This window comes from Petaurus breviceps, unplaced genomic scaffold, assembly GCF_028583685.1.
Source record: "Petaurus breviceps papuanus isolate PSGF00001 unplaced genomic scaffold, PetGlider_PUasm1.0 90977, whole genome shotgun sequence".
Taxonomy (NCBI): domain Eukaryota; kingdom Metazoa; phylum Chordata; class Mammalia; order Diprotodontia; family Petauridae; genus Petaurus; species Petaurus breviceps.
Window position 1 is genome coordinate 46,944,513 of NW_027187391.1, and position 13,539 is coordinate 46,958,051.

The 13,539-nt window shown below is 40.2% G+C and overlaps 1 protein-coding gene across 1 annotated transcript in view; it reads right to left on the bottom strand.

Annotated features, from left to right (window-relative positions):
* The window catches only part of CRYBG1 (crystallin beta-gamma domain containing 1), a 273,376-nt gene extending 261,745 nt beyond the window's left edge, over positions 1–11,631 (bottom strand). The window contains exon 1 of the mRNA XM_069077114.1: positions 11,326–11,631. Within this exon, the coding sequence (XP_068933215.1) occupies positions 11,326–11,501 (176 nt within the window). The 5' untranslated portion in view covers positions 11,502–11,631. The remainder of the gene's footprint in view (positions 1–11,325) is intronic.
* Positions 11,632–13,539: the final 1,908 nt, after the last annotated feature.

The window sequence follows — 13,539 nt, forward strand, 5'->3', positions numbered from 1 at the left end:
TTGTACCCACCAAAGCTGATGAGATCAGAAGTAGACCATAGCCAAAGGAGAAGAGGACCAAGGACAGTGTCACAAAAATCTAGAGAGGAGCTTGCATCCAGCAACACTTCCAAATACAGAAGAGAAGTCAAGATAGATGAGAACTGCTAAACAGACATTCGGTTTGGCAATGATTACTTTGGAAAGGGCAGTTTCAGTTGAATTGATGATGTCTAAAGGACAGATTACAAAGGATTTAAAAGCAAGCCAGATGAAAGGAAGCAGAGGCATTAAGTGTAGTTATCTGTCCCAAAGAGTTTAGTTAAGAATGGGGAAGAGGGATCAGGACAAGAAGAAGAAATTGCAGGATACAGTAGTCATTTTTAAGGAGAGGGAAGGCATGGGAGTGTTTAGAGGCAGCAGGGAAACAGCCAGTAGACAGGTAAATATTGAAGATGACAGAGAGCAGGGATGGCAATAGAGGAGGAAATCTGCTGGAGAAGAAGGGAGTGCATGGGACTGAGGGTGCATGGAATTGCCGCTGGCGAAGAAGAGGACAAACTCTTCATCCCAGATCAGAGTAAAGAACAAGACAATGGGAAGTATCTGAATGATTTGAGGTGAAAGAAAGGGAATAAAAGAGAATTCTTATTGAATGACCTCAATTTTTTGAGTGAATTATGAAATGAAGTCCTCAACTGAAAGGGGAGGGGAAGTATGTTGTGGGAATCTTGAAGAGAGATGATATGGTTTGAAACAGTCAATGTGGAAGGTAAAATAACAAACTGATGAGGGAGGAGTAGATTGCCTTGCTGCAGTGAGGGCCCAGTTAAGGTTAGATGATATAAATGTTTAATGGACCCAGTCAGCATAGCTTCATGATTTCTTCCAGATCCATTCAACAACATGTGAATGGAGAGAATAAGGGAAGGGAATAAGAGAATAAACATTTATAAGTCATCCACTAGTACCAGGCACTATGCTAAGTACTTTTATAAATATTTCATTTGATCCTCACAACAAACCTGTGTCTGAGGCCACTTTTGAACTCGGGTCTCCCTGACTCCAGGCCTGGTACTTTATCCATTGTGCTACCAGCAGTGATCCTATCATAAAAAGAAGATAATTGATTCACTAAGGGGTCAGGATAAGAGAAGAGAGTATATCCAGTGCAGTGATGATAACTTTGGAAAGAACAAAAAGGTAGAAGAAAAGAAGGGAAAAAGAACAGGGTTATTGGCTATTATAAGGCATAGAGAAAAAGGAAATGTTAGAAGATTATTATCAGATAAAGGAATTTCAGAGTCCAGGAACAAGGAAGTGGCAAGATCTCAAGGTCAAGGATATTACCCTTCTGTATGCATAGCTACTGGGCAATGGAATAGTAGGTCATGAAAGCCAAGCAGCTTTCAGAACTGGGAAGTTTTATCTTGAAGTCTCCTAGTATGAGGGCAGGAGTTGGGACCAAGAACTAAAATCATTGAAGGAAGAAGGACAAGGTCCTGGAAGTTTGTAAAAAACAAACAAACAAACAAAAAATCTTCCAGAAGGATATGAATTGAGTGATAAATGTGGGTACTGAGAACTTCAAAGGCAGAAAGGTTGCTTAGCGAAGGTGATAGAGTTTGGAAGTGGCAAGGAGGAAGACAGAGCATTCCAACTGCCCTAGTAGTATAACCAGTGAGTTGGTGGTATGATAGAAAACATTTCCAGTATTAGAAAGAGGAGAAGGAGTTGTTATCAGGAGGGTTCTAGGTCTCTGTGAAATCCAGATGATGGAGTGGTAGGAAAAAAAAAAAGTGTAAGATGGAACTTGGTTCATTATGGATTGAGCAGGCATTCCAACGGACACAGTGAAGGGGCAGACAGGAGTGGGACATGGGAGGGGCGGGGGGAGAAGGAGGAGGTTTAAGGTGGTTTAAGAGATTGGATAACTGGGGATAGGAAATAGAATTTGTCTGTAACCAGCTTTGTATATCACTAAAATGCAGAAGGCATAAGGTTGGGAGTGTGCAGCATATCAGTTGTTAGAGGTAGACTGAAGAAGTCACCTAATTAAGAGTATTCAAAGTTGTCTCTCGAGGTTTAACCTTATGGCATGAGGATGATATTTTGTTCTATGAGGTTGCAGAAGGCTTGCTTCACAGCGAAAAGAAACAGGAGTTACAGGAGCCCAGTTAGGTGACAAGGGCACCAAAGCTGGAAGAGGTCCCTTCAGGGAATGGATTCAAGTATAGTCTATCTGATGATAGCCTTGGGGCAAAGCTCAAGGGAAGAAGGCATGAAAGCAGTCAAATTCTTCTTTTCATCTTGGTCAAAATTAGTTGGTAATATATGGCACTTAGCACAGCATCTGCACATAGTGTGGAGGTGCTTAATCTTTTTACACTTCCCTGACTTTCTAATGAATACCCTCCTCCCTCCCTACCCCTCAGCAGACACTTCACATCTAATCTCTACTCAAGCTTCCCATACCCTCTCCTTTCCGTTTCCTTTACCTTGTCTCATATTTTACTAAGAAAATAGAGGTCATCAGTCATCAGTTGGTCTCCTCCATTCTACATCTCAACACCCTTGTCATCATAGCCCATCTCTCTTCTTTTACCTTAATCTATGATAAGGAGGGCACTCTTGTCATCAAGGCCAGCTCCTCTGCTTGCACCCTTGATCTTATCCCTCCTCCTAGAATGGGTCCAGAAATCAATCAATCGTAACCAATCTCATTCTCTCTCTCTCTCTCTCTCTCTCTCTTGTTCTCACTCTCCTCTCCCTCCCTCTAATTCACAAGCCCTCCCTATCGAGTGGCTTCTTCTCTCCTTCCTACAAACATACCCAGGTGAGCCTTTACTTGATCCTACTATCCCTTCAATGTATTGACCTATACCTCTCTCCTTTTACTACCAAGCTCCCAGAAAAGCCTGGCCATACTCTGCTCATACTTCTCTTCTCACTTCTCACTTCTCAATTCCTTGCAATTTGGTTTTCAACCTTATCTTTCAATTGAAAACTGCTCTCCAAAGTCACCAATGTTCTCTTAATGGCTAAATCCTTTTCTCTGTCCTCATTCTTCTTGATCTCTCTGTAACAAGTGATTCCACCAATGACCCTCTCCTCTTGGCTACTCTCTCCTTTCTGGGTTTTTGTGACATTACTCTCTGCTGGTTCCACTACCTGTTGCCATTCCTTTCTAGTTTTCTTTGTTTCATCATTAACCATGTCCTTTTTCCAGTTAGTATATACCTCAAGTTTCTGTCCTGGGCCCTCTTCTCTTTCTGTACCTCTTGATGACCTCCTCCGCTGCCGTGAATTCAATTATTATTGTTGTATAAGAACTCCCAGATGTATATATTCAATCCAAGCCTCTCTCAACACTAATTGCAGTCATGCACTACCAACTATCAGCAATTTCCCTGATGTCCTATAAGCACCTCAAACATAACCTGCCAAAAATATGACTAATCTTTTCCACAAAACTCATTCTACTTCCTAACTTCTCTATTTCTATCAAAGACTATCACTAGCAACCCAGGTTCACAGTCTCAGAACTGCCCTTGATCCTTCCCTCTCCTTCCATCTTCACACCCCAGGCCCAATTAGTTATCAGGTTTTGCATTCTACCTCCACAATATCTCTTGCATCTGTCCCCCACCCCCTCCACTCTCACAGTCTCCACTCCAGTTCAGGTTCTTACCCTCACCTGGACTATCACAATGGCCTCCTAATTGACTGCCCTGTACTTAGTGCCCAAGACAAACTCCAGAGGCTTATTGCTGCCTTTGCAAAACAATACAAACTCCTCTGTTTAGCAATCAAAACCCTTCACAATCCAACTCCAGTCTACTTTACCTCTTCTCTAAAGTCCTGGCAGATGTATTGATTATTATTACATTTTAAAATCTGCCCTGGAGTCCAACCCACCCACAAAACACTTGTCTTTTCTTAGTTCTAGAGTTTTCCTCCTAGCGTTTTTATTTTATTTTTATTCTTATCAAGAATAGAGCACCAGGAATACATTGCTATCTTTCACATACTCTACCAGCCCAGTTAAATTGGCCTACACAACATTCCTGTACATAACATTTTGCCTCTTTATTATCTCCACCCCCTTTGTATAGGCTGCTGTCCATGTCAGGAACACACAACCTCTTTCCCTTCACATTATAATCATAGAATACCCAACTCCCTTCAAAGCACAGTTCAAATATCACCTCCTAAAAAAAGCTTTTCTTAACCTTCCCCAGCTCTTAGTGCCTCCCCTGGTTAATATGTGTGTGTGTGTGTGTAAATATCTATATCTATATATCTATAGATATAAAAACATATCTATAGTGTATATATGTATAGTTTATAGGCACATATATACAGGTGTAGACAGATAGATGATAGATAGATAGATAGATAGATAGATAGATAGATAGATAGATAGATAGATAGATATAGATAGATATAGCTTGCATTTACCTTTCTGTTTATATGTTGCTCCCCCAGATAGAATGTAAGATCCCTGAAGGGGCTGTTTCATTACTGCCTATATTTCAAGTGGCCAAAGAAATGCCAGGCACACGGTTGGTGCTTACTTGATTGCAAATGGGATTTGTATTGAGGAAGGAACATTTCTTTCAACCACGAAATGAAGAAAGGCAGAGTTAAGGCAGTTTTCATACTCTCCTAAGAAAACTATCACTTTCAGAAGTATCGAGTCTGTTTTGATGCCTTAAGTTAGCATAATAAATAAAGGGTTTTTTTTTTTTAATACAAATGGGCCAACCCATTGTTCCTAGTTCTGCCTTCTGAGAAGCCTAAAAACCCAACCCTTCTTCCACAGGACAGTCTTGCAAACATTTGAGAAAACTATTATGCCCACAGCCCCCTTCAATCAAATCTTTTTTCCCTCGAATTGAACACGCCCAGTCCCTTCACATGGCTCCTGAAGGACATTCATTACCTCCTGTTTCCTAGCTATCCTGGGTATCCTCCTCTAGATGTGCTCTGGGCTAGCATTGTTTTTTCCTAAAACAAAATGTCCAGAACCGATCATAACACTCTAGACCAACTGTGACTAGGTGTAATGGGAATGGGAGTTTGAAGATCTCCCCTGCCCCTTAATGAACCTAGGGGGAGTTTAAAGACCTCCCCTGCTGTGAAGATTAAATTCTGCCCCCTCATAGGCTGAATGTAGTCACATGGAGCCTGTGGTGGGAGGAGTTTGCTGAAGGGAAGTAGAGCCCACAGGAAGCTGGTCAAAGCTAACCAGACAGTGGGGGAAGGGAATGCTCATTAAAGAGATAAGAGGTTTGTGAGTAAATATTGATCTTGTATTATTGGTTTGTGGGAAGGCTGAAGGATGCTGTGGCTCTCAGCGTTATTATGGCTTCTGAATATCTTTGGTACTATGAAGGAATCAGCTTACTGGTTTTGGAATTTGGTTTTCTGGTGCCTAAATAAATGCTTCAGTTCTATCCTCTATCTGGAGAGCTTGGCATATTTTGTGATGGAACATCATGTGATACTTACAGTCACGGTCTTTATCGTGATTGTGGGTGCTGTAAATATTGCATTGGCACTACACTAGATTAAAAATGTGAACATAACCTCTTGTCCTGGACCCTGATCCTCTCATACTTACTACAGACCAAGATTAAGGCCCATGTACACTAGGCATCTCAAGTAAACACAAAATGCATGGCAAATTCCAAACATTCAAACTTTATTTCATTTTGAAAACTAGTTCAAGACAAACAAGATACTTAATTTATGTTCTAACCTCCAAGTCAAACTTGGGACTCATTTTCCCCAAAGTGAAGTGCAGAAAAGATTCCATTGAATTGACTGTGAAACTGTGAAAGAAAATAAAGGTAGGAGACATTTGAGGAGGAGTGCCTTGCTACTCCACTTACCAGATGTGTGACCCTGGGCAAGTCACTTAACTTTGTTAACCTCAGTCCCCTCATCTGTAAAATAAGCTAGAGAAAGAAATGACAAACTGCTCCAGTATCTTTGCCAAGAAAACTCTAAATGAGGTCACAGAGAGTTGAACACAATTGAAATGACTTAATAACAGCCTTACTTTGACAACATTACTACTTTACTAGATTAGATCAACTGTCTATACAACCTAGTATTCTAGTCTAACAGGAGTACCAGAGGATGTTTTGAGGGGAAATGTTAATTATCCTACCTCAATGTAAAGGTTAGGGATGTATCTTGAGCATCCTTGACTATCCCTTAATAATCAGCTATGAATCTATCAGTGATTAATTTATTTAAATTCTTTCTTGAAGAGCTTTATACTTTCAGCCTATAAAACTAATATGGAAGGATCACTCTTCCATTTAATTTTAATCACACTTACACACCATGAGATCATTACTATTTAAAAATCATCCTATATACAATGTCACATTTTATAACCTAATCTATACGCCTCAGGGCTCAGACCAGTCTTTGAGTAATTCACCAAAAACAGCTAGGTGGGAACCAAGTAGTTTAATGACTTAACAACATATGAGATATTTAAAGCACAGGTAGCAAAAAGATTCTCCCATAACTTTAAACCTTCACCTAAACACCTGAGCAGGTAAGCTCTTGGAACTTCAATGATAAGGTCTATGTTTTATTCCATAGGCAATATATGTAATACTTTTATGTCATTGAATGCCTAAGGATAGCCCTTTCTTTCACAGCATAACATTAACTTCAACGTACTGAAGTTGGAACCAATTCAGGTTGTTTCTGGGCTTCTGAAATTCTCTGTCTCTTTCTCTAGGGTCAAAAAGATGTTTATTCATTACCAAGTCTTTACAAAAACCAAAACATCAAAATAAGTAAAAGTTAATCAAATTTTTATTACTATGTAATTTATACTCAGCAAACAATTCTTTACTGGATCAAGAGGGAGTTTAAATAAAACAAATCTAAAAATAAACTATGCCATATGAGAATGTGACTCATTCTATACAATTTCTGAGCTTGTTGTTGTCTCAGTTGTGTCCCACTCCTTGTGACCCCATTTGGAATTTTCTTGGCAAAGATACTGGAGTGGTTTGTCATTTCATTCTCCAGCTCATTTTACAGATGAGGAACTGAGGCAGTGTTAAGTGACTTGCCCAGGGTCACACAGCTAGTTAGTATCTCAGGCCAGATTTGAACTCATAAGGATGAGTTTTCCTAATTCCAAGTCCAGTGCTCTAATCACTCTGACACCTAACTGTCTAATTTCTGAGTACTTAGCAAAAAAAAAAAAAAAAAAAAGAGGGGGTCTTAAATGATACAATCAATGTGAAGTGGGACAAATCCGTAGTAGTCAGTACTATGATACTAAACCATATGGTATCCTCAAGACAGCCTCAGAGTTAGTCGCTTATCTACTCAGGGTCCAATGAGGTTATAGTTTAAGACTTTAAAGTGCAGAAATTACTGTATCTGAATTGGTATAGGGAGCTTACTCTTTGGAATTTCCTCCCCTGGACCTATAGATCTGGGTAAGCCAAAACAGTTTAATTGATGTATTTTATTTTTCTAGAAAAAGAGAAAAAAAGAATAGACGATTCATTATTCCCTTATAACATCCTAATAAGGTATATTTTTTTACTATCTTAAGAAAGACCCATAGAGAACCAGAAAAGTTGAATGGTGTCTCACAGTTGCTACGATAAAATCCAGGTGAAGCTGAAATTTAAGCCAATATCCTGATTGCTGTTCCATTGAAGATGCTCCGGAACTCTGTCCTACTTTTGGCCTGATTGAAACTAGGTCTACAGATTTCCAGGATCATATAAGGCCTACCAGGTAAATTTAGCTTTGGCTAGGAAAAAATGAAGGGTTTCTTCCTTTCTATTTCATATGATAACTTTATGGGAATATACCAGGCATAAAATACATATGGACTCTCAAAGGGAGCTTGTTTGGACATATTTATGAATGACAGAGCCACAAATAGCTAGTAAAAGAAGCCAGGATATCTGAGATCTTGTCACTAAGGAGGATAAACATGCCTTCCTGCTATAAATCCCTGGGGCCACCTCTTGGCCGAAGGTAGATTTGACCTGGTGTAGAGATGCCTCTATTCTTATGAATAAAAGCATAATATGTACCACACTGTCACTCTGAACGACACTTTGGAGAAATGCACTTCAAAAAAGGGGTAATGTGTTTCAATCTCTTTATGAAATGAGGCAGCCTAGGATAGTGGATAGAGTACTGTTTGGGCTCGAGGTTTGCCACTTATTAGCTGGTTGACCCAGAACAAATCACTTAATTTGCTGTCTTTGTTGGTGGACACAGTTCATAAGCTGAGGAGGGGATTGATCCTTCATCAATTCAATCTGACAAGGAATTATTAAGTACAAACTACGTCCCATGTACTGTGCTAGGTGGTGGAGATGGATATCACCTGTGATTTCATTGGTAGAAAGAAAATCCCTTTACCAATACAGATCTGCACCTACTCTGGGATTTAAAGCATTAAAACAGGGATTCTTACCCATGAACTTAAAAAAAAACCACAACAATTTTGATAACTGTTTTTTAAAAATGTTATTCTGAGAAGAGGTCTCTAGGATTCACCAGTCTGGCATAGGGGTTCATAACACAAATAAAGTTAAGAAACAGTCTTAGTGTTTGCCTGGGACACTTAGAGGTTCATTGACAAGCTCAAGGATCACAGAGCTAATATGTACAGAAGCAAGTCTTGAACTTGGATCTTCCAGAATCTGAAACTAGTTCTCTCTCCACAACCCCATGCTATCTCCCTAGTAGTGCTCTGGATACCAAGACAAAAACAACAAAAGACAATCCCCACCCTCAATGAACTTACATTCTATCAGTCACATATCAAATGAAAGAAAAAAAGTTCAAGCTTTTAAAATATCCTACCAAGAGGCAGCTAGGTGGCTCAGTGAATAGATCACCTGCCCTGGACACAGGAGGACCTGAATTCAAATCTGGCCTCAGATGCTTGACACATTTTACTAGCTCTGTGACTTTGGGCAAGTTACTTAACCTCAATTGCCCTCCAAAACGCAAAAAAAAAAAAAATCCTATCAAGTCTTACCACTTTAGAGACAGATTTCAACCCTTTAGAATTTTTATTTCAATGAACTTTAAAAATTTTTAATGAACTTTTATTTATTTTTTATATCACCATAATTTCCTCCAGTATCACTACCCCTCCCAAAGAGCTATCTTACATAACAAATAATTTCTGAACTTTAAAATTATCATTAAATGGTGACCTTCTCTAGGGTAAGAAACATGTCTTTTCTCTTTCCTTTTGTCCCTCCTCCCACCTTTCAAAAAAAATCAGGCCTGATACAAGGCTACTACACAGAAATAAGTGCTGCTGGCTGCCTAACTTTCCTAGTACAGAAGCAAAGACCACAATTAAGTGAATTTATATTCTCCCAAGGTTTTACAGCCCTAAAATCCTAGTCCAAGATAAATAAACACAACTAGGCAACTCAAGGGAAGAACACTGTCTACTACTGACCATTTACTACTAAATGTATTTTAGCAGATATCTTTAGAGAAATATGTAAACTCAGCAGAAAAAGGTCTACTGTTAAAAAAAAAAAGATGATCTAACTACAAAAACATCAGTAAGACAGACCAGTAAATTCAGCTTCAAAAATATTCTGTTTACATAAAGTTCATCATAGTTCAGAGGGGAAAAAAATAGCTTAAGAATCATGAAAAGTCTGAAGGCCTAAATGCAAGAAGATTCAAAACATAAAATGCTCCAGCAAATTCATTTGAAAATTATTAATGTCAGGCAAATTGGCATAAGTGTTATTTGTAATTGTGATCATACTTGAAATTTCATAGCATCTATTTTCATACACTTAATGAATTATTAAGTAGTGGAATTTATCACAAATGTCAGCCCAAAATTATGCACAATAAGCTTCTGGGTAGCTGAAAAGATTCTCCCACCCACTGATTCCTACTGCAAAAGAAAAAAACCACATTATATTGTTACATACATTCTTCCTAGAAATGTGAAAAACAAACCAGTTCTAAGTATAAATGCAAATACTGCATAAACACAATTTGCTCTTAAACTGTTTGTTTATAACCATTATATATATGTACCCTTGTGACACAACCTAGTTTTCATTTTCTCCAGTCAGATTTGGTGTTTTCTTTTTCTTTTTAAGTAATTGGGGTTAAGTAACTTGCTCAAGGTTACCCGGCCAGTTATTTCTGGGTGTGGTGCTAAGTATCTGAGCTCGTATTCGATCCCTAGGTTATCCTGACACTGGGGCCAGTGCTCTTACTCGCTGAGCCACCTGGCCACCCCTAGATTTGGTGTTTTCTAAATGTTGAAGAAACCCACTGAGACTTCTAGGGGAGACGTAGGGAGCATAGGAGTCTGGTGGTATTCTTTTGGATAGAGGCAATAGGATTTATTTCCTCTCTCAACAAGGACACTCTTCATTGTCCCTTCTTACAAACTTTATTCCTATAGACTACACAGCAAATCCATGCTAGATTTATTCTTGCTCAACAGACACATCATAAGTTTAAATATAAATGAACTATACTATTGAGAGCCCAGTGGTAGGTATTCAGTCCATGAGAACCGGATCGCCACAAAAATCATCATAAAAATAAAACTCAAACCTGTTTTTAGTGCTGAGGAACCAAAAAACTGGACGATTTACTTCGCCCCCTCTGTGCCTCAGTTCCTCCACCCATAATGGGCATGATAAACCCTGCCACTACCCACCTCACTAGAATCTCGTGAGGATAAAGGAGATAGAGTAGCTACAAAAGTGTCTTGAGTTCTTCGGGAGAAAGGTTCTATTATTTAAGGTATTATAGAATTCCAAGGTATAATACTTATTACCACGATTAATTATAATAATACCTGCTCGACCCTTCACTGCTATTCTTTTCACTTGGGTGGTTTGACTGGTCAAGACTAATCCGTTCCATCAAATTCCTCTCCCTGTGCAGTCAAAACGAAGCGAGGTCAATGGAGAAAGATGCGGGGACACAAGCACACACACACACACACACACACACACACACACACACACACACACACCTCCGACGCGAAGGGACTGGTACCCTTCACTGCCGAAAGTTGTGACAATTACTGTAAGGCAAGAATAAATCGCTCCAGAGCTTTCCTCCATCCCCGTCCTTCGGCTCAGCACCCATGGTGGAAGGCGCCATTCAAGATCCAGGTGCCTCCGTTTTGCCTCGGCGGCTCCGGAAGAATAAACCAAGAGAGAAAAGGACCCCCCAAGAGACCGCCAGTAGGGTAGCCGGGCTGGCGAGTGGTCCCCATCCAGGGTCAGAAAGTAAGGGAGCAGGGGCCTCCCCAGGCAAGATGGGGCTTACCTGGGGGCAGGTGTCTCAGGTTCCTCCGAGACAGCCGGAGGCGGAGGATGGGGAACGAAGACAGCATAGTCCGCAGAGTGCTGATGCTTCTTCTTGATCCGCCAGATGTTAAAGGTGGTGTGTTTCTTAGGCGCCCTGTTGGGGCTGACGTCCCGCTGTCCTCCTTGCTCCGACATTTCGGTACCCTGCTTCTCCTGCGGCTACTCGGGTGCTGCAGTCTCAGCCCTTCTGCTCCCAGGGAAGAACCTGCCCGGGGCTTCAGCTCCACTGCCTCTTCAGAGCTGACCCCGCCCCCTTCTCCCTCCGGGCTCGGGAGCTGCAGGTAGGGGGTTAGCGGAGGTGGACAGAGCCGAGCACGTGCAGCACAGCAGCTCCAGCCCTCCTTGGGCCCAGGACCCGGGCGTGGGAGGCAGAGCGGGGACGCCCAGGGCGCAGCGTCCCCTCTCCGTGGTGCCAACGCAGGGCGAAAGCCCAGAATCCTCAGGTAGCACCCACCAGCGCTCAGTCTCAAGCCTCCAGGTGTAGGACCGATGAGAGCCAGCGACGCCTGCTGGAGGATCTCCTAGGTGCCCTAGGAGAAGCTGCTGCTTGGGAGCCGCCTTAATTCACAGCCCCGTGGTTGACCTGCAGACAAAACCCGTGGCCAGTTTAGACAGCTCCTCACGTGCGTGAGCCCTAGGTCCCCTCCCAGAGGACTCGTTGACACATTGGGTGGCATATGCCAGGAGGGGTGAGAGGCATACCAGTGACTCGGTAGCTCCTTGTCAAGTGAAGTAAGGAAGAGGTGCTGCCCGTATCCCCGGTGTAATTACCAGGGATGATTTTGTCATCTGGGTAATAACATGTGTTGGATGACTTCCTGCCCAGCATTTAAAGATAGTTACAAAGTCCCCCCTTTCTCCCCAAGAAGTCTAAACAATTAATTTTCACTTTGTATGTCATAAAGCACCATAAGGTGGACAAGAGAATTTACGACACTTCTAAGCTTCTGGAGGACTTAATTTACAACAAATACGGTGAATTAAGCTTGTCTCACAGGGCACTAGAGACTGAGCTCAAGGACTACCCTCTAATTCTTTTGAAGAACAGAGGTACTTAAACCTTGCAATCAAGTCACCATAATTTTCTTTTACAATTAATGATTTTCTGCTCATAACCTCTGTATATACCAAGTACAGAATGCAATAAATATTTAATTATAAGAACATTAATAATTATCCTGTGAAGCAGCCACTCTAAAAAGTCGAAGACTACTTTTTGCAAATTCCATACTGTGGAGTCACGTTAGTGATGTTTTTTTTACCTTCAGTTTTCTGATTATTTTAGTCACAGTTCTACATTTCATTACAAATGTAATCTAATGTAAATGATCTGCTATGTTGTGTGATTTCTCAATTACCACTGAGCTCCCGGTAGTGGATTTTTCTCCTTTGGTCTCAGATTTCTTATTTGGATTCAGTCTTATTGTCTTATACACATCTTCTCTTTTAGAAATCTCTTCCAGCTTTAACTTTCTGTGTATGTTTCAGTATTTCTAGACTGCCTCTGAAATGCTGTCAGATTTATTTTGCGTCCTGAAAAGAAGACCGAGGTTCAAAAGATTGTGAAATTTAGGGTGCAGTATTCAAGATAATCATTGAATCTTCACCAGAAAATATGTAATAATTTTTATCTTGGATTAGAATTGAGCAACCCATTCCCTTCAATGTCTTCCGCCACGGACAAGGTGGATGCTAGTACATTACTAGTATAATAATATAGATATCGTTGGGTTCTCAGATGAAGTTAAAAAGAGCAATTGTCTGATGTCCTTAAGTTTCTAATTATAAATAAAACAATTCAAAATCAATATGCAAATTTAAAAAGATGATCCATACCTTAGGGAGTATTATAAAATGTATAAAATAATTTTGAAAGTCACTTCTTCCTGGAACTTACCATAATGGTGAAATTTTGTATATGAAAATGTTTTATTTCATGTTTTACACTTAGAAGCATATGTTCACAAGTCCAACAGTAAAATCTAAATTAACATTATAATTAAATAATGACATATATATACATATATGATATATATATACATATATAATGACAATTTACCCATTGAGGGAACTTGACAAGAGATTATGTTTTCAGACTTTGTGTCCCCTTTCCAATCCCAGTTGTAAATCTAATGATAATAATAACAACAATAACCATAATATTAACAACCCC